General features: G+C 42.7%; 2 protein-coding genes across 2 annotated transcripts in view; both read left to right on the forward strand.

Moving 5' to 3' along the window:
• The window catches only part of LOC118427952 (ran GTPase-activating protein 1-like), a 5,424-nt gene extending 3,537 nt beyond the window's left edge, over positions 1 to 1,887 (forward strand). The window contains exon 4 of the mRNA XM_035837918.1: positions 345 to 1,887. Coding sequence (XP_035693811.1) covers positions 345 to 398 — 54 coding nt within the window. The 3' untranslated portion in view covers positions 399 to 1,887. The remainder of the gene's footprint in view (positions 1 to 344) is intronic.
• LOC118427953 (armadillo repeat protein deleted in velo-cardio-facial syndrome homolog) overlaps positions 1 to 20,437 on the forward strand; it is a 72,260-nt gene extending 51,823 nt beyond the window's left edge. Inside the window, exons 2-15 of the mRNA XM_035837919.1 lie at positions 3,937 to 4,075; positions 4,644 to 4,859; positions 5,320 to 5,456; positions 6,501 to 6,814; positions 8,115 to 8,242; positions 9,354 to 9,608; positions 10,397 to 10,563; positions 10,979 to 11,189; positions 11,901 to 12,098; positions 12,872 to 13,351; positions 13,774 to 14,044; positions 15,853 to 15,909; positions 16,517 to 16,632; positions 17,350 to 20,437. Of these exons, the coding sequence (XP_035693812.1) occupies positions 3,937 to 4,075; positions 4,644 to 4,859; positions 5,320 to 5,456; positions 6,501 to 6,814; positions 8,115 to 8,242; positions 9,354 to 9,608; positions 10,397 to 10,563; positions 10,979 to 11,189; positions 11,901 to 12,098; positions 12,872 to 13,351; positions 13,774 to 14,044; positions 15,853 to 15,909; positions 16,517 to 16,632; positions 17,350 to 17,466 (2,806 nt within the window). The 3' untranslated portion in view covers positions 17,467 to 20,437. The remainder of the gene's footprint in view (positions 1 to 3,936; positions 4,076 to 4,643; positions 4,860 to 5,319; positions 5,457 to 6,500; positions 6,815 to 8,114; positions 8,243 to 9,353; positions 9,609 to 10,396; positions 10,564 to 10,978; positions 11,190 to 11,900; positions 12,099 to 12,871; positions 13,352 to 13,773; positions 14,045 to 15,852; positions 15,910 to 16,516; positions 16,633 to 17,349) is intronic.
• The last annotated feature ends 1,435 nt before the right edge of the window (positions 20,438 to 21,872 follow it).

Below are 21,872 nucleotides of genomic sequence, written 5' to 3' on the forward strand. Positions count from 1 at the left end.
TGACAGCCCATGCTTGAGTGCCGGTACCGTAGTGCAATCAATTTTAGTTCAGATTGTAACATCTGAAGAAGGACAAATGTTCTAGTGCAATTCACAATCATCCGTCTGAATAAATTATTAGATAAAGACCCATGTTTGAGTACAATCTACATCCTTTTGATTATAGCATCTGGAAAAAAGAACCATGTTTGAGTACAATTTACAAACTCCTAATTACAACATAAAAACCTCTGTTTGTGTTCAACCTGTAATTTATAAATCCTTTAGACAATAACAATATTTGTTGTGACATCTAATTCTAAATAAAGACCCATAATTGAGTGCTCCTTTTTTCATTTTTGCAGCCTAATGAGACTGAAGACTTGACAGAGGTGATGGGAAAGCTTGCCTTGCCTTGACACTCCTCAAAAACATTAGACTCCATGGAAGTAGAGTAGATTACATTAGGATGGGCATAACCAGCTTGGAAAAGATTGTCCTCAGTCCTGATTCATCCATCAGATTCTGGATATCCACCCTTTGCTAGCTCTGGTTCGCTCCTCTGGTTGCTAGTACCTTGCTCATGAATGGTCTGGGAAAAACAAGCTTTTGGTACTTGAGTATTGAATCTCTACTTTAAATATCATGTATTAGCAAGTGTTCCGAATGGCTCCAAGTCACACTTTCTTGATAAAGACATGGTTACGTCATTCCAACAGGCATTGGGAAGTTTGCTCTGTTACACTGCTACTGAAAATATCTGATTTCTGGTACATGTACAGTTTGTACGTGTATAACACAGGATGTACTGCATAAGGAACAAACATTTCAATGGGGACTGCAGACAGACTATTCTGTACAGCAACCAACCAGAGCTAGAATAGGATGGATGCCAGGATACATCATTTGCTGTGTAGGTTTAGGAGCCGGAATTGCTCATCATTTAGGAAATTTTACTGAATGAGTGTATAGGACAAGTGATCATTCTGCAGGCAGACTACATCAGTTAATAATACTGTACATTTTGTATGTGTGAACATCTTCAATTTGCTGTGTGTGAAGTTAGGATAGACAAGGGCACAAAGAACATTGTCTTAAAAGTTTCATGATGGTCTTTTAGCAAAAATTGTTGCAATAATAAGCCCATTTTACTTGAAAGGGGTTGCAAAATCAGTTTTAAACTTTTCAATCGTATGGCTCACTTTTTGATGATTTTGTGACAATGAAATGTAAAATTTGCAAAGAAGTGCCTTTTGGTTACTTTTGTCCTGGGTTCTTTGCCATTATTCTGTTTTTGTTTTAGATTGAGGAAGGGTTGCAATATCTCATTGAGTCTTAAGTGATAAATGCAGTGTCTAGTGTTTTTCAGAAGTTGTGTTGATATTTGAGTGTTTTTGATCCAATCTCAGGTGCATGTAGCTACAAAAGTATAACATTATAATTTGTAGTCTGTCTAGTATCTACGCAAACTGTCATGGTTTTGATTATACATGTATGTGTGTGTCTGCATTTTCCTGTTTGAAACTGAACATGCACATATTGTTCTTTTTCTTTTTAACACGACAACCTGACAGTGTCTGGTTGTTATAATTAATGTTAAATGTTTGTGTATAACACGAGGTGTTATATTTTGATTTTTTTTTTAATATGCATTCAATGCAAATACAGTAGACTCCAACTAGTTGTATTATGGCCAATTGCATAGTTCAGGGAATTGCATAGAAATCTGAAAAAAACCAAACCATTTCCCATTCACCCCAATATGAACAAAATGGCATAATTGCATAAGCCATTGTGGCATAAGTCTGACATTTGCATGAAATAATGTCACAGCACATGGCATACTAAACTGTAAATATACAGGATGATGAAAATGACCAAAACAGCAAAAATAAGCTGACAAGATTACAGGGTTCTAGCTAGGATGAAATTTGAGCGTAGTGGTACAGGCGAGGGAGCGAAGCGACCAAGCGCGAGGGCGCGAAGCGACCGAGGGGAGGATGGTGTGGAAGGGGGGCTTTCCCCCCTTCCACGGTATGGAGCTTTTGGAAATATAAAATTGAAATGGGCCATTCTTAGGGACCTATAAAAGGAAAATTGTTGTTTTCTCAATATGTATTCTTGATGGGTAATTCTTATACTTTTGCATCTTGTCACTGTGTTACCCTTACAAAGGACCTTGTCACAAGATATCTTTACTCATACATAGAAACAAAGAATTAACAGGTAAACCTAGAAACAGGTAAGTAACATCATTTTACTAAAAGTTACTAGAGAGTCAAATCAAAGTTAAGAATTAATTTCAAAAGTCTGTAATCATTTCTACATAAATTTCCAAATTTGCTTAGACTTCCTCAATGTTCCTCCATTTCCATACAATGTTCAGAATACTGTATTCAATTTCATGGCAGTGGGAACAATGTTTACAATACTTAAAAAAAGAATGGCTACATCACACTGCCAAAATCTTAACATGTTTATCAATGTAAGCCACTCTACCTCTCTTGTAAATCAATTCCAGAAATTTAGTGAGAGAAAGAACACAGAACACTTTACATTTTACACCTCCCCCTACATGTCATATCGTATTGCTGATTCCTCTGCAGGCACTACCAGAAGATAGAAAGAAAACACGTTCCTTTGAGACACACCAAATATGGTTTAATGTATTCATCTATGAGGCGGGTCTCTCCAGGGAAATTCATTCCCACAGCTTGTATGCACAATGCTCCTCCCACTGCACTGGGGCTGTGCTGGCGGCAAAACTTTTTAGAGGCTAAAGAGACTTGACTCCGCCCACTGCACTACACAGTCTCTGGCACCAGCCTGCTGGCAGTGCAGACTCCGCCCTTTTGGGGGTGTTGTCTAGTCAGGTTTACTTCTGGGGAGGACAAACGGCGTTTGGAATTTCCAAAACAAAGACTGAACTGACAATATCTGATGATTAAATGACAAAAACAAATGCTCATAAAGCATATCTGATGGTAACAGTGCTCCAACTTTTCAAAAATATTTCACATTATATATTGTTAGTTTAGTTTTTACTTTGATAAAATGACCAAAAGTATCTGCTACTGTGACGAACTTTTTCAACAGCCTCCCACGGCCTGATCGGGACGTGCCAAGTGTATGAGGGACAAGTGTCTGATTATTATTTTTTCTATCCTTAAAAATTATTAATGCAGTTTATTGAAGGTAGGCGCGCAAGTTACGAGGAAAAAGCGTTGAGGACGAGGAGGAAACGTATTTGTAGTTGTAGTTGTTCAAGTTCCACGAAAAAGATTGTCATACAAGGACACTCCCTCGGCAAGTCGTAATAAGCCAGTCTAGCCCAAATATGGCATCGAATAAAGCCGACACTCTGGGCTTGCCACATATGGGAGGGCAACATGAAGACCCGCCCCGGCCGTGCGCTCTGTGGGACCTGATAAGTCACGCCAGGCAGCGCCCGCACATGTATTTGTGTTTTGCTCATTGTGATTCCCTCTGAAACAACTGAAACCAACGTTTTTTGCATTTGATGTGGCATTATTGCACAAATAAATACAGTCAAAATGCCGCTACTTTGTATTGAAAATAAGCGTAGCGGCCCCAAAATGAGCGTAGCGGTTTGCGCTAGCTAGAACCCTGCGTACCTTCCGCTACCGCCAAAATGACCTGTTACCAGTGTTAGGAACTCCAAATCCTCACAAACTACGATTTTAAACTCGGTGCAGGGTGACATAAGGCCACCATATGGTTGCAATAGGCAGTGCTTCTGTATCTACGGGACCGGAAATCGTGTGGCCGTGGCCGCGTTGGAAAGGTGGCCGCTATAGACTATTTCTTAATGCTTAACGTAAATGGGAAAAATCCAAGGGCCCAACAAAAAGTGGCCACTATGGCCAGGTGGCCGCTATCCAAAGGTGGCCGCCGCTAATACAAGTTTGACTATACCTTGGTTTCTCTTCTCCGCAGCATGAGTTCGATCTCCTCCACAGACGAGTCGTTCCATTGGCGCCCTCCCCAGCAGCACGCCCCGGAGGACGACGAGAGTGACGCAGACTCCAAGATGTCGGGCTCTCAGCTGGTCGACTCCTGTCTTAAGGTTCTACAGGTGAGCTCACATCTTAAGTCACCTGACCCAAGATTGGATATTCTGGGTCAGGCTTATAGCCACTAGTCACTAGATGCCCTGAGGAGTAATCTCCTGGCAGATTTACCAGTGGCATAAGATAGTATCCAGCTAAGGGCTATAGCCGGCCAAAGGGAGTCATCAGCCACTGGGAAAGGTTTCAGTGACGACAGATCTCCAGTAGCCGAACACACTCCTAGGCCGGCTTCACTCCTCTGACAGCTTTTGATACTATCGAATGCTACCATATGATCTGCTTGGAGATTAATGAGAAGGCCCTTTAGACTTGCACTGGGGAGCAGATCCTCTGACAAGGATAAAATTCTGATTGACCAGGGATTACACTAGGTCACACTTGAGTTGAAGACTGTCAGTAATTTTGCCCCTCAGGATGCCTCAGAGTGCACTATTTTAACTTAAAATTCTCTAAAATTCTAAACTATTTAGGTTGTGTATAAATATAGTCAGATAGTCTGAATTTTCTGTAAAGGTAAGAACTCAGATAAATGAGTGATTGGCAGCCTGATTGACAGCTGTCTGTCTCCCTCAGGAGCGCGGAGTGATGGACACACATGATGACCCCATGGAGGGGATGAAGGACGCCATGCCGCATCCCGACCGGTACCCAGAGCGGAGCTACAACGGAGGGAACAACGGGGATGCTCCGGTACACTCCTCTCACCAGTCGCTACACAGCATCAACAGCTCACACTCCAACCCTCAACATCCGGCTTCATCCCAGCCGGAGTCCGTCACTGTAACCAAGGTAACGACTCACTCCGTACAAAGGTGTACTTCTGTCACTGTTATTCTGTGATTTATTTGTCTACTGTGAATTGTATAATGACAAATAAGTACGGGGTTGGACAAGTCCACCAGTTTGATTGTCCCGGACAAGTAAAAGTGTTGATAGGATCAGCGCATGTAGTACCCCACTTGCCCGATCAGGCAAGGAAGATTTTTCCATGAGTTTTGATACTAGTCACTTTTCACAGTCATGGCATCAAGCATTGGTCATCTCAGAAAAATAGAGTCAACAATAAAAGAATTCCATTGTTGTATTGTGAAAATACATAGAAAAACGCCACTGTACTTTGAAGTCACCTTAATTTGTCTAACACGTTGAGAAAGTTTTTGAGCTTTGTAAATTAGCAGTCAGATAATGAAGTCTGCCAAATGCTAGTTAAGTTCTTTGATTGATTGATTGGTTGATTGATTGATTGCAGGTGATTCACACGCGCACAGTGACGGAGGTTGTACCAAGGAACCACCCCGCAGACAACTACTACGACCCTTACCGCGACAACACGTCCAACCGTGGCACGCCGCGACACATGGAGGCGCCGCCACAGAGCAACTACAGGTGTGGCTCTTCTCTTTTACTGTTATGTCTATCAGTTAACAATGTGTTAAGTTTGTATAATGTTTATATAAAGTAAGGTAAGGCGTAGGAAAAAAAAATGTTGTGTTTCCTGTTTCCCTACCTTCCCTAGAAAAACCTGCCGACCCTAAGACTTTTTTTTGGGTGGGCAGTGGAGTCACAAAGCTTCCAGTTAGAATTTTTATTCAGCCTGCTTCCTATTGAAGTAAAAACAGTCTGCTTGTCCTATCTAATGAAGGATAAATGTATCTACTGTGCACAAAATCAGTTTGACATTGAAAGACAAGTGTCCTCATGCATTTCAGTTTACTTTGTTCAACTGTATTGTAATATGTATCACTAGAGTTTTGGCTAGCCTAAAAAAAATTACAAGAAAAAAAAAAGATATCCCCTACCTACGGACCCTAATTTTTTCAGGACTGAAACAGGAAACACAACATTTTTTTCCTAGGCCTAAGTAAGTAGTTGCATGCAATGCTCAAAATACCCACTTGCTTAGTTGCAAGCGCAACCACATTTTGCTTGGCGCAATTTTATTTTAAACCTGTAACACAAATTTTGCTTCCCCACCTACGAGCGTAAGCTTTGTATTTATTTCTTGATAAGATAAAACATAAGAAGTTACATGAAACTGGAAGAAAAGATAATTTAAGAAGCTGATTTGAAGAAAGTATTAGCTTAGAAGTGAGACAACTTGAAATGTTGATGGCACAACCTAGTTTTGGACTGAGGTTGCCGCCTTGGCAACCTGGCTGAAAAATGTATTTCGAGCACTGTATAATGTACAAGTCATACTGTTATTTGTGTTGAACATAACCCTTTTCCTGTGATGCCATCATTGTCAATTCTGGTTGGATCTTGATTTATTATTCCTTTTTACTTATTTTCCATTTCATTGGACTCCATATCATTGGACTCTATGTATTGTTTCGTTGTCTTATATTATAAGCCCATGTGGGCTGGGAGCCTTGCAAGTTGATAAAGTTTCATTCATTCATTCATCCATTCATTCATTCATTCCTACAGCGACCCCTACGAGGGCAGAAATCCGTACGAAGCCCCGGAAAGGCTGGAGGAGGAGGACACAGGTCTGGGGCCGTACCGCAACCCCTCGTCCACGACAGAAGGCGACTACTACCACAACCCGACCCCTCCCCGGGAGCCGGAGACCTACTCCAGACAGGACTACCACAACCCCTACAGTACAACCCCCAGCAGGGAGTACTCCAACTACAACGGGCAGCCGCCGGTCGCCAGCGACAACTACGCGCCCGTGTCGTACATGGAAGACCCGGGAACGCCGGTCATGCGGGCCCCACTGGCCGAACCGGAGACACCAGGTATGCTACTCCAGGGCTGAACAAGTTTTCTAAAATCCACTTGTCCTATCGGGCAAGCACATAAAAAATGTACTTGCCCGAACCAATTTTTCACTTGCCCAAAATTCAAATGTCACTGTTACTAGTATATGCATTTTCACTTCCAGCAATGGAATTCTCTGTAGACAATTGCTTGATGTCATGACATCATGACTGTAAAAAGTAACAAGTATATCAAAATTGCACTAAAATCAATGGAAAAATCTTACTTGCCCGATCGGACAAGTGGGGTAGGACATGCACTTGCCCGAACAGCACTTTCACTTGCCCTGGACAATAGGGCCGGTGGACTTGTTTATCCCTGTACTGTAATTCTTGATTCATTAAGTTTAGCAACATGGGAGCTCAGACAACTATAGCCAGTTCAGATGTGATACATGATCATGCACACCACCTTATCTGTCTGGACTATCTGTGAGAATGTTTCTCAAAGTCTGTGGATGGTACATTAAGTTTTAAGCAATCTTCCAAGTTGATCTCAGCATGTACACTGCAATTCAGCCCAAAGGCTATGACAATGTACCTTTTAGCGTGTTATGTATCTTTAAGCTGGTGTGTCATGCCGAAGGGCGGTTATTCCAGCTATATAGATACAGATACAGAAGCTGGTGTGTTACGCCGAATGGCGGTTATACAAGCTATACACTAATATAGATACAGATACAGAAACTGGTGTGTTACGCCGAAGTGCGGTTATACCAGCTATATAGATACAGACACAGAAGGTGGTGTGTTACACCGAAGGGCGGTTATTCCAGCTATATAGATACAGATACAGAAGCTGGTGTGTTACGCCGAAGGGCGGTTATTCCAGCTATATAGATACAGATACAGAAGCTGGTGTGTTACGCCGAAGGGCGGTTATTCCAGCTATATAGATACAGATACAGAAGCTGGTGTGTTACACCGAAGTGCGGTTATACCGGCTATATAGACACAGATACAGAAGCTGGTGTGTTACGCCGAAGGGCGGTTATTCCAGCTATATAGATACAGATACAGAAGCTGGTGTGTTACGCCGAAGGGCGGTTATTCCAGCTATATAGATACAGATACAGAAGCTGCTGTGTTACGCCGAAGTGCAGTTATACCGGCTATTATTATTAGATACAGATACAGAAGCTGGTGTGTTACACCGAAGGGCGGTTATACCGGCTATGTAGATACAGATACAGAAGCTGGTGTGTTACACCGAAGGGCGGTTATTCCAGCTATATAGATACAGATAATAAAACCTGTTTATCTCAATTCGTCTCATCAGGCAGCATGGGGTCGCTACGTGCGCACACGCCGTCCCTGGACAGCACGCACCGAGACCCGATGGCCTGGCGTGACCCCGACCTCCCGGAACTCATTGAGATGCTGCGAGAGCCTCACCCTCCCGTGCAGGTACGTTTGTTTAAAGAGTTGAAAAAGTTAAAGTTTGCCCATGCATCTACAGACGCGTAGGGTGGCACCCATCCCCACTTCGAAGCCCTTGGGCCACACATGTGCAAGCCACTACAGCAGGGGGCTGGTTATCTGGTAGTGATGTGTGTTTAACTTCCATACTCTTCCTCATTGGTGCTGAGTGCTATTATAGCAGAGAAAGCAGCATGTACCTTTTTTCGAGTCTTTGGTATGACTCGGCCGGGGATCGAACTTACGACCTACCGAATGCAAGGTGATCACTCTACCCACTCGGCCATTGCACCGGTATACGTTTGTTTATTTGACTACATTGGCATTTTGCCCTTCCAATCTTTTCTCATTCAGAAAATACTCCGGTACATACCACTGCAATGAAGCTATGTTTTTCACTTGCATGATGATGAGAACTACAAACTCACGTTTGATATCTTCTAATGGTCTGTAGTTATTAGAAAAAAATGATTTGTTAATGGATGACCTGACCAGCTCCTCGCTCTCCTGTACAGGTAGGTTTAGTGTATGCCAGGACTGTCTCCAGATTTTAGTCTTTTTCTGTCCCTCGTATTGTTTAGGAGCCCGTGTTGTTAATTTCTGTTGTTATTTTTAACTTACAAAATTACATTTCCAAGAGCTGATTTGAAAAAAAAAAGGAATAACTGGGCAACCTGGCTGAAAAAAGTGTTTTGAGCACTGAAGAATCATGTGTCAATTATTATCCATTCATTGCTTCATTCAACCACAGCCAAATGCATCTGCATTTTTAACTTACAAAATTACATTTTCATCAATCACGTGTAACTGGAAGAAAAGTTAATGTATGAAGAGCTGATCTGAAGAAAGTGCTAACTGTGCAACCTGGCTGAAAAACGTATTTCCAGTGGCAAAAAAACATGTTTCAATAGACCATTAATTCATTCCTTCCTTCTATCACAGGCGAACGCGGCTGCATACCTACAGCATCTCTGTTACGGAGACAACCCGGTCAAAGCGAAGATCCGATCTCTGGGCTTAATGTTTGACATGCTACAAGATTTTATTTCTAGCACTGAAGTACCATGTATAAACCATTAATTCCTTCCTTCTATCACAGGCGAACGCGGCAGCATACCTTCAGCATCTCTGTTACGGTGACGACCCGGTCAAAGCGAAGATCCGATCACTGGGCGGGATCCCGGAACTAGTTCAGCTCCTGGACCACCCGAGCCCGGATGTGCACCGAAACGCGGCGGGCGCGCTGAGAAACCTCGCCTACGGGAAGGCCAACGATGAGAACAAGAGCGCCATAAACAACGCCAACGGGATTCCTGCGTTGGTGCGCCTTCTGAGGAAGACGCCAGACACAGAGGTCTGTTTGTTTGTTTGTTTGTTTGTTTGTTTGTTTGTTTGTTTGTTGTAGTACACTTTTTCCTGGAGTCTGCCTTGTAAATGAAATACAATTAAATGAAATGTGAAGAACAAAATTTTATTGGTAATTGGTTGACAGAATATTGATTGCAATCAAATGTGGTAAACTTAAAATAGAGCGGGAGACTTGAGAGTTCAAAAGAACATGCAGAAACGTAATCTTGGTACTGTAGGCAAAGAAATCCCAAAGTAATTGTAATTATGACAAGAATAGAGATAACTAGTTCAGCAGCATAGATGAAAAAATGGTGCAAATTTGTCTAAAAGCACCAACTTTAGTTGAATGTATGGATATGGAAGCATCCCAATATCTGCCCAGAATTGATTTTAAGGCATTTTTGGCCATTATCAGACCAAAAATGAAAGAACTAAAAGAATTGTTAATCATTGTACACAGATTCAGGATCATGCAGTTGAATGTATTCTTTACAAGTATAGATATGGAGGCATTGATTTTATGGCATTTTTGGCCATTTGCAGACAAAAATGAAAGAATTAAAATACTGTAAATGCATTTAAGTTCGGGGGGATTTAAGTTCGCGGTAGCGGGAAAAAGTTCACGGTGGTTTTAAGTTCATGGTAGCACCATGCACTGTAGTCTCTTACTGCCATGGAAAAATGTTTGCGGTGGTTTCAAGTTCGCGTTGAAGCAGCCACCGCGTAAGTCGTGAACATTAAACCACAGCGAAAGCTTCTGCATTTACAATAATTGATTATGATTGTACCCAGGTTCAGGAGTTGGTGACCGGTGTCCTGTGGAACCTCTCGTCCCACCCTCCCCTGAAGCAGGCCGTTATCGACGATGCCCTGACCGTGCTCACCAACCGCATCATCATCCCACACTCAGGCTGGGAGGCAAGCCCCGACGCAGACAGCAAACCCCGCGACATCCAGTGGTCAGTCCTGTTTTTTTTTGTTTTTTTTTTAATTAGAGCTGTGCAGGTATTTCTGGTGTCTACCTGCACCTATCCTGCACTGGTCTTATCTCTAAGCAGATCCTACAATGGCATAAGTTAGTACCAAATTGGCCATGGAGTGTAGTCAGCTAAAAACAGTCCTAGGCTGGCTTTGCTTCTCTGCCAGCTTTCAATACTACCTTATGCTACTGTAAGATCTGCTTGGAGAGCACTGGTCCATATACTGGCTTTTAAAATTGTTTTAAATGTATGATGTTGTGTAACAATATGTGACACACAAGATGATGATGCAATACATTAATTGTTTTGTAAAGAGGGTATAATTCAGCATTTGACTGCCACGCCTTTTCTGACAAATAATTGATTAATTCAATAATTGCTTGTTTGTTTATAGGTCCGTGGTCTTCCGCAATGCCACAGGCTGCCTGCGTAACGTGAGCTCTGCGGGCCCGGACGCCCGGCGGAAGATGCGCGAGTGCGACGGTTTAGTCGACGCCCTCCTCCACGTTCTACAGACCGCCATCGGGAAGAACGACATGGACAACAAGTCTGTGGAGAACTGTATGTGCGTGCTGCGCAACCTGTCCTTCAGGCTGCCCAAGGAGGTTTGTTTATTATTATTGACTCCTTTGTTGACAGTTACATGCGGCGGGCACAAAGATCTGTTTATTTTTTAGTTATGTTTTTTTTCGTATGCTAGGTCAGTATATGGTACCCACAGAACTGACAAATCTTAAATTTGGTACATGATAAAGACATCTGGATGCTGAAAGAACTGTGAAACGTTATGCCGGTACTGTTATCTTATATATGGCGCCTTTGGACAACAAAAAGGCATTTCTCTGATGCGCTGACAGTTGGTTAGAAGCCACGCCTCTAATAGTAATACCCGTTTTCTGTGGCTGAAATGTCGGGTGATATCATTAGGCATTGCCACAATAGTCAACCCTGTCAGGGATAAACAAGTCCAATAGCCCTATTGTCCAGGGCAAGTGAAAGTGCTGTTCGGGCAAGTGCATGTCCTACCCCACTTGTCCGATCAGGCAAGTAAGATTTTTCCATTGATTTTAGTGCAATTTTGATATACTTGTTACTTTTTACAGTCATGACATCAAGCAATTGTCTACAGAGAATTCCACTGCTGGAAGTGAAAATGCATATACTAGTAACAGTGACATTTGAATTTTGGGCAAGTGAAAAATTGGTTCGGGCAAGTACATTTTTTTATGTGCTTGCCCGATAGGACAAGCGGATTTTAGAAAACTTGTTCAACCCTGCCTGTGTGGGAGGCTGTCTAATAGTGACTTGTTAAACAGGTGCCGAGCGCGCAGCGGTTCGAGTTGGCTGAGCCACCCAAGTCTGCCCAGCCCCCTCCCAAGAAGAAGCCCACCAGCTGCTTCGGTTCTGGGAAGAAGAAGTCGGAAGACAGCGGGATCAAGCAGTGGGACGGGACGGGGCCCATTCCGCAGAGGGCAGAGCCTGCACGGGGACAGGAGCTGCTGTGGCAACCTGAGGTAGGTGGAAGTAATCTCCAAGCAGATCCTACAATGGCATAAGATAGTACTAAACTAAACTAAGATAGTACTTAGTAAGGCAGAGCCTGCAAGGGGGCAGGAGCTGCTGTGGCAACCTGAGGTAGGTAGACTTATATAATGGTGTTTTATTTATTTCTATATTTCGGGTATGAAAACCCATAGAGCACAGAATACTAAGGGACACATACATTATACTTAGAAAAACAGCTAGCTACACAGCAGATAATAAGAGTTAAAGAAAAATGAGTTTCTGTAGTAAAGGTCAGCAAGCGTTTGATTTTACATGGTAAGATATTCCCATTTCTTGAATCAAGCACAACAGATTTCAAGACAGTCGATGCTACAGACAGAATTGAATATTCTTTTCTCTATAGGTGTTGCATGTGCGACTGCCTCTGTTGTATTACTTGTTTGAATTTTCTAGAGCCCTTGACAATATTTGAATTTTTATTTCAAGGTAGCGTGTCTATACCTAGAGCTAGGTATGACTGTACATGTGCAAGGCTTCTATTTGCAATAATGAGATGTTTGATTTCTTGTTAAACAGGTTGTGCGTCTGTACCTGTCCCTATAGCTAGGCTTGATGTATAAGGCTGTTATTTGCAGTTACAAGATCTTTGACTTCTTGTTAAACAGTTGGTGCGTCTGTACCTGTTCCTAGAGGTTTAGGTTTGATTATACAATGTATATGTACAGAGTTTCCATTTGTGTTTAGGAGATGTTTGAAACTTTGATTCCTTTTTTTTTTTCAGGTTGTGCGTCCGTACCTGTCCCTCCTGCTGGAGTGCTCGAACCACGACACGCTCGAGGCGGCGGCCGGTGCCCTACAGAACCTGTCAGCCGGGAACAACAAGTGGGCCGCGTACGTCCGCGCCATGGTGCGCAAGGACAAGGGCCTGCCCGTGCTGGTCGAGCTCATACGGATGGACAATGACCGCGTGGTCCGGGCGGTCGCCACCGCCTTGCGCAACCTCTCCCTCGACAACCGGAACAAGGAGTTGATCGGGAAGTACGCCATGCGTGACCTGGTCTACAGGCTGCCCGGCGGTGACAGCGCGCCGAAGACGTCCGAGCCGACCATGGTGGCGATACTCCACACCCTCCACGAGGTGATCTCCAAGAATATGGAGAACGCGAAGTCCCTGCGTGATGCTGGGGGCATCGAGAGGCTCGTCACTATCAACAAGAACAAGGAGAAGTACTCGGCAGAGGTGGTCAGGGCGGCACGGCAGGTGAGTAGTAGTAGACTAGACCTTTATTTCGTTCCTCAAAAAGGACTCTGGTTTATTGTGTGGCGAGGGTTAGATTTACTTGCAGGTAAGAAAGAAAGAAAGAAAGGAGAATTGAAAGAAAAGATTGCCACAAGATTACAGCATTTTTATATGAACAATACAATTTACAATTACACGGGTCACAACTAATACACATATACATATATAGACATAATATACAGCCTTATCTTGTTTCCTATTGGACACCCAAGATTGTCTTCAGTTCTTTTGCATTCATAGTTAGAGTATTAAAAAACAGTTTCTCCCAGATCGCCTCAGTGTCACTGAAAAAATCATATCCAGTTGCTTGACTAACTGCTTTTTGGCATTACCTGGATGTCTAACCTTATCGACTTATAATATCCAACCTTGCCCTGATCCAGGTCCTCGCCACACTTTGGTCCTTCAAGGACCTGCGACCCGTCTTCAAGAAGGACGGCTGGAACGCCTCGCACTTCCCTCCTGCGCGGGTCGCTGCGCGGCCCCCTGGGTCTACCATGGCGCGCGGGGCGTCCCCTGGGGCGGGGCTGGAGTACGACGACACGACCCTCCCCGCCCCCCAGACCAACTCCAACGCCTACTCCACCCTGCCGGACGACAAGGCAGGCAGGAGACAGCTCGACTTCTCCCATGATAACAGCACCAGGCCTGCAGGTCAGTAACTTAGTAAACACCCAGGAGTCAACCCAAAACACCGACCCATGGGTCAACCCAAAAAACCGACCCATGGGTCAACCCAAAACACCGACCCATGGGTCAACCCAAAACACCGACCCATGGGTCAACCCAAAACACCGACCCAGGGGTCAACCCAAAACACCGACCCAGGGGTCAACCCAAAACACCGACCCATGAGTCACTATTTTATAACCCATGGGTTGGTAACACAGTAACAAGTGGTCACTACAATAATACTAAGTTACATAGTAACAAGGGCAGGAGGGAATCAAGAAAGCTTTTGAAAAAAGCTGGCCGGTTTGTGATTTGGGAGGAAAAGCCTGGATGTTACAAAATCACATTAAAAGAGAGCGCTTAAACAATGAAGACTTGAATTGGTTATTTTTTCTATTAAAAGACATCACATGGGATTTGCTGAACAAAGAAAAAACACTTTGGTAAAAGCAGGATTTGAACTCATGCCTTGCGATGCCATATCTGTTGTAGTATTAGTTATGTCTGTTATATTTACAAATTATCACACTATGTCTATGGCAGGCAGGCTAGAAAAAAGGATGACTCTGACAGGACCAAAAAAATTGTAAAATATCAAAATTGAAATTTAAGATGATACTGGTGTGTCAGTATTAGTTTAACTGTCAGCAGAGTAATACAGGGCTCGAAATACCCACTTGCCCACTTGAAAATGCAACCTCATTTTGCTTGGCGCAACCTAATCTTAAACCCAGGTTGCACACTGCACAACCTGAAATTTTGTAGTTGGAACACTGCTTTTTCCCCACCTATATGCATAAGCTTTTGTATTTATTTTTTGATAACATAACCCATATTACATAGTTACATATAACTGCAAGAAAAAATAAGGGATAAGTAGCTGATTTGAAGAAAGTAGCAACTTGAAAGTGGGGCAACCTGAAATGTTGATGGCGCAACCTGGCTTTTGACTCAGGTTGCCACTTGGACAACCTGGCTGAAAAAAGTATTTCGGGCACTGGTAATATGACTATTACAGATCCACCATTAATGGTGTTCGTGTGACTTATCACATGGCAGAATCGTGATCCACATTGATGCACTATCGCTGGTCTGTGTCACTCTCTGGCCATTAAGTCTAATTGTAGGCAACAAGTCTCTTGGAAATTCTGAACTGTTGTTGGTTTGAAGGAAGACAGAGATATCTTTTTACACGACCGAAGCCTGGGCAGTCTCAGTACATGTAGACACAGACGTCATTTTTGTCTGGGTTATTTCACTTCATGTAGATTTTGACTAGAGTTGATATGAGCCAGATGACAACCGAGTGACAACCACTAAGAGAGAAGTTGTACTCATCTTTTTAGTGCGAGTTTGGATATGAAACACTAAGTGCATGTGGTGGATAGAGCCATGGGGAATATTTCTGTCACTGTTTCAGCACAATTCCTGGACAAAAAGCAAATGTTTTGGAACCAATTAAAAGTTTTTTTGTGTCCCAACTTGATATAACTCTCTTGACAATACTCCAGTGCTGAGTGTTAAGCAAGAAAGGCCATTTTATCTTTTTTTTTTTTGTACAAGTATGAATTACCTGGGAACCAAACCAGTAACAAGCAGCAGTCTACTGGTACCCAGTAGGCGATTGCGGAGGTCCAGGGTACCAGTATAGGTACCAGTATGGGTTTCACATAGGAGTTCTTACTCAACCCACTAGACCATTGCACTGGCCACGGGTGTAGGTATCACATAGGAGTTTTCCCTTCCATATATATTGTTGTCTCACCTTCCCGTTCTGTTCTGTCCTTCAGGCGGAGACCAGGGTCGGGGAGCGGCAGAGGAGATCCCGATGACAGATCTGACTCCAGGTGGGTGTCAAATTTGCCGACTTTCATACAAATCTATGCCGGTTGCAGTCAATGACAGAATTTACCCACCTCTATATCTACGCACAGTGTATCTTAGGGTTCTTGCCAGTTCAGTTGAGCATAGGGAGTCCTTATGCTGTGATTTGTGCCTCTATGCTGTGTTTCAACTAGCCAGGAGACTTTTGTTGTCCTTTACCAAAAGAAAAAGACATGTTAGCTTCATTTCATTACGTTTGTTCCTCAAACTGCAAATAAAGGGATTCTAAGGGTTATGAATATTAAGAAAGTTTCACAGCATAGATAAAAAGAAAAAAGGTTTGAATGCATAGTTCCCCAGACGGTGAGCAAAAGCAAACATAGGCGTGAACTACTACCTGGATGGTACCCAGGACAGGTGGGTACCTGTACAGAAAATTCAGGTCCAGGTACGTCCATGTCTGGACCTGAACCTGGACCTAATTGTCTGTGAAAACAAGTGAGTGAGCGATACTCCAAACAATGGTGAATTTTGCTAGAAAGGAATCTGTTTGACGGAGTAAGTAGTACCCAGGCTAGGTTAGAACCCTGTATAGTTCTACAGACAGCCTTACTGTGTTGTACCTTGTAGGCTATGCCACTGTGGAAAGAGACACCAGGCCGGAGCAGAACTTCCAACCACCGGTGGGGGGAGTGCCGGTGTTTGGAACACCCAACCAACAGAACACTGAGCCCCTGTATGCAAAGGTAGGGTCTTAGGGTGTCAGAAGAACCCAACGCACTTATCAAAAAGAATAAGGGTCCTTCCCATTGTGAGTCAGGTTAAAAACCTACCCTTTGCCTGCGCATGGGGCAATCATATTGAGGTCACCCAAGTTAGCCCTGAATAGCAGCCACTCCAGACCCTTGCAGTTTAGCTCCACTTATTGTTGACTCCTTACAATTCAGTCCCTGGTTGCAAACAGATAGTAGTTTGCCCACCCAACAACAGTAGCATATTCAGCAGTGTGTTCCAATGTTTATAATGCATGGCATTTGGAATTGTAACATCTAGTGTTGCATTTTAAAGATGGGGCATAAAGTGTAGCATTTAGAAAGGTAACATCGAGAGCTGCATTTTAAAGATAGTGTAGCATTTAGAATTGTAACATCTACTGTTGCATTTTAAAGATGGGGCATAAAGTGTGGCATTTAGAATTGCAACATCTAGAGCTGCATTTTAAAGATAGGTTCACAAATTGTAGCACTTAGAAATGTTATATTTAGTAAAAATGTAGTGTCATAAGATATTTTAGAAATGTTAAAACGTGTAGCAATTTAAAAACGTAACATTTAGAAGATGCACATATCCAAAGTTAGGCCATGAAATGCCTGAAAGATCTCCTGATATACCTGGCCATTGCAAAAATCACAACGCAATTCCGATGACATGATGGCACCAACTGATGTTTGTGTTTCTGTTAGCAGGTTAATAAAGACAAGAACCGGTCTCAAGACTACGGTTACGTCGACGATCCTGACCCACGGACGTTCCAGCTGGAAGACCCCGACCCACAGAAACCCACAGACTCCTGGGTCTGAGGCGACCCACGGAAAAACCCACCCAAACCCCCCCCACCCCACCCAGGTGTAAACAGTAATGTGTACAGCTTTGCTTCAAATCAAGGAGAATATTTTTGATACGTAAACGATCAATGATCACAACTAGGAGAACGTTTGTAGGAATCTCTACTAATGTGGTCACCTGTAATCAAGACTGTTAAACATTGAGCACGTTTAAGTAGTGTTAAGTTCAAAACGATTGCTATATTGTCTCTTTTTTTAATTAGAAGTGGTCATAATGTTTGTTTGGTTAAGGTAACTGCTGCCTGCCACCAGGGCATGAGACTGTACATGAATTGTGCCACATTCCCGAAATTGTAAACATTCCATCTGTAGTGTCGCTTGGACTGTTGTGTGTGCGTCGCGTGTCCGACGTTTCTCGCTGTGTTGCCGTGAGTTTTAGATGGAATGGAGGATTCACCAAGCACCGTATGGGAAAGAGAAGCCTCGTATATAGATGACCGTGAAGGAAGGACCTAGTGTGTGAAGGAATTTTCAAAAACGTGACTGAAAAATAGCTCCAAAAGTAAGAAAGGAGTTGTAACAAAGGTAAAAGGGAATGGAGGTGGCATTATGAAGAAGAGATGAGTTGGTTTTGGAATGACAGAATGTGAGAGTCTGTGAAAGGAAAGGTTTTAGGAGAAATGACAGATTGTTATGAGGACTGAATGAAAGATTTTGAGGGAATCTCTTTGTTTCTTTAGTGTTGCATTTCTTGAAACTCCAGTCAGCGTCCAGGAAAGTTGGTTAGAATCATGTTTATCAAATGACTAGGATAAGATGAGCTGTATAAGACTGTAAATATTGTTTCTTACCCCCCCCCCCCCCTCCACTTCTCCATCGTAATAAGAATGACTCGAGGTGGAAATTGATATCTTTTTGCTCCATGTAGCTGTGAGTAGAGAAGGGTGAATTTGTCCTGCCATGTGCCATGTTTTTGGCGACGCCTCGCGGGCGGAGCCTGTAATTTCGCCTGGCTGCAGAGTGTGTACATACATGCGACCCCTGTGGTCCCCCGTTGCACAAATCAGTTTGTTTTTTTTTCCTCGTTTTTTGTTAAAAACGTTTTACTAGAATTGTTTGCATTGTATGTGAGAAGGATAGATGATGAATATTGCCTTCCCTGTAAATGTAATTCTTTGCAGCTAGGATTTATTTGGTTTGTATTCCATTGCTGCGGAAAACACAGAGCCAGTTCAAAAGCTGTAGGAAACTGCCAATGTATCTGTGTCTCAGCTAAAATTTGTGCTACTAGTATCAGTAAGATTATATCATCTTCTCTTTTTAAGGTATATATTGAAAAAAAGTACAATTTATGAGTGAGAAATGTGATGAAAATGGAATACCTACATTGAAACAAGGCAGTTCCGCTAGCTGCATTAGTGACATTTGTAAGAGTGTTTGTAGATCTCATACCAGCGTTATACCTTGTACTGTGTGAGACATTTTGTACTTGATTTTGCCTCATTACTTATCCGTGATTTGTGTATGTAGACTTTGTGTACTTAATTAATTGAGTCTAGCTTGTATGTAGATGTGTAATTTGTAACGTTTTGTTACTTGTACTACCAGACTTACTCTCATTGTTGCCGATTGTGTTCCCTCAGCAGCCAGATTTGTGGCTGAACTACAATTTTGTATGGCAAAACAAAAGTAAACTTAACAAAAATACAGCTGCAGTTTTGAATGGAAGCTGCTAGGGGGCCTGCTGTAGCAGTCACGTGGTCTACACTACAGCGGAAGTGCCTTATGTAGAACGGGGGTGCATGTACATTGTTGTACCTAGTTAGAGCTGTGCGCAGCAATGGGGTCACTTGAATTTGCATCCCAAAGATACTGCTTGTGTAAAGAAACGTTAGCACTGGTCACTTACAAGTATAGAAGGCTCAAGGGGATCTCAAGCAAAGTCTCAAGACCTACTTGTTGTTGCAGAAACAAAGAGAAAGATACAGAAACATGGAAGAAAGACCATTTAACAACGTTTTAAGACTAAGCTGTACTTCGAGCAATAGGTTGAAATGAAATGCAAGGTTTTTAGAATATCGTGGTCTTAGAATCTGGTAACGACTTTCCAAACTTGGAGTGAGCAGTGTACGGCCACACCAATCAATTTCTTTGGTTTGTAGACCTCATTAGATGAACACGGAGACCTGGGAGGAAAAGTTGAATCTGACTATATTCTCGCCATGATACAGTTAAACCAAGCATAAACCTGTCTTGGTGCATCTGTTTAGCCAATAGAACTGCTCATCATTTCATCTTCAGTCCAAAAGCCAACAATGTGAAATTATATTGGTGTGGCCTTATACCAGTCTATGAGGCAAGTCAGACTTGAGACTAGAGTAGGAGAACTCTCTGGGCGGTGATACATGTTTGTGCCCCTGACTTGTGTAAATTTGTGTGCCGACCAACCGAAGACTTATCATAGAACCAAGCTGCCGTGTTGGTGATGTTCCATGTACAGGGGTCTAGCCATAGACATGACATTACATTAGTGCCATCCGTGATTTTCAAAACTCTATTCCTAACAGTCGTTAACATTTTGTATCAGCCAGTTTGCTTGCTTTTATGTGACTGCATCGGCAGAGTACTGTCACTGTAGGAGCCAGTTGTTCCAGTGCTTTTGCTTGACACATTTTTCCTCGTACATAAATGTTTGGCTTTTTGTAGTTTTCAGGATATTCCATTGTCAATAAACTGAACTTTCAGCAAACTATGCCGCAACTTGATATCAAAATTATGTCCATCCTGGTTCTTCAATGAAAAATCTCAAGATTCTACTACAACAACAACAACAAAAATGAAAAGTTGGTCAAAACCCTGGCTTGTTTTACATCCATGTAAATGCCATATGACCAGTTTGCCATGTTTTTGCTTAGGCCACGTTGATTTGATTATATGGATGACATCCGCGCTCGCACCAATTTTCGGCCATTTCCAAAAAAAAAAAGTTTTCGGCCAAACAATAAATTGTGCAAAGCAGCTGTAAAATGAGCACAAATATTCCGTAGATTGAAAAAAAAAGTATCAGAAAACAGATAACTAATGCCATATATAGAATGCCAAAATGAATCTAAAGTCAAAGAATAAGATGTGAAAGGACGGAAAGAAAAAAAATCAATTGTTGGTTGGGGGAGGTACCAGTACAGAAAATTCAGGTCCAGAGGATCATGGTATACCATACTATGTGTGTTTAGTCCTATGTTCAACCTTCCTGGCCACTTTGATTTCATACTGAAGGCAACTTTTTTTTTTTGGCCAAACTTTTTTTTTATTCGCTCGCTCGCATCAGTTTTGGAGTTCCCGGAGGATGTCATCTATATAATCAAATCAACATGGCCTGATTGCATATACTTGTTGCTTGGTCACCTGGACAAGACCATTGGGATCTTTAAGAGAGAGACCTTGGAGGCATTTGAGCACATCTGGAAAATTTTTTAATGATCTTATCTTGTGATATCATTGCTCAAACACAGTCAATCATGTAGAGCCACCTGAATCTGAGTGTGTTTTATAATCAACTCCCAAGTTATTCCTTCGCCTTCTAGAGACGTCCATGGCCACGTGCCTCTGCTTGTGTAAGACTTGCACCTGTACTTATAAGACTTGACAAACTTCTGAGAACAAAAACGTTCCTGATAGGAGGTTTGTGGACTGATATATTTTCTTGCACCTTGGCTTACAGAACTTCTTTAATAAAGTAAATAGAATCAAATCTGGGTATGTTTCTTTGTGAGTGTGTGTGCTTGTGTATATGTGTTTGCTACACTGTTAATGTATGTATGCGTGTTTGTGTCAGACTTCAAACCCCAGGACATAGCAAGGATAGGGGTGTCTAATACATGTATGTATCCTAACTGGAGTTTCTAAAGTTGAAGATCTAAAAATGTGCCCTTCCCTCGCCAGACGGTGCATAGGGCGGTGCCCATCTTTGTTTCAAATGCTCTAGGCCTGGGGCCACACAACTTTATGTAAGCACTGCAGTAGGGTCTAGTCCACTAGTAAATCATGATACTTTGCCAAATGTTTAGCATGTAAAGAAGCATTATACTTGTATGTCAATTTTATAGACTTTGGTACGACTCAGCCGGGGACCGAATTCACTAGCCTCTACCAGGCTTCGTGGATCGGTGGTCTAATTGTAGAAATTACACAAATAGAGTCTATAGTACGCTAGGGGAGTTAGCCGGCCAGAAGAGTACGTTTCCTCACCACTCGTGGTGAGGATAATGATTCTACCGATCCACGGAGCCTGGTAGAGGCTACGAACTCACGACCTACCGGCCCACTACCGAATGCTAGGCGAACATTCTACTCCCTCGGTCATTGCACCGGGAAAAGAGAATAAAACTTCCATATAACCCGTTGTTTTTTTTTGTTACGAA

Source organism: Branchiostoma floridae, chromosome 12 (genome assembly GCF_000003815.2).
Source record: "Branchiostoma floridae strain S238N-H82 chromosome 12, Bfl_VNyyK, whole genome shotgun sequence".
Taxonomy (NCBI): Eukaryota; Metazoa; Chordata; class Leptocardii; order Amphioxiformes; family Branchiostomatidae; genus Branchiostoma; species Branchiostoma floridae.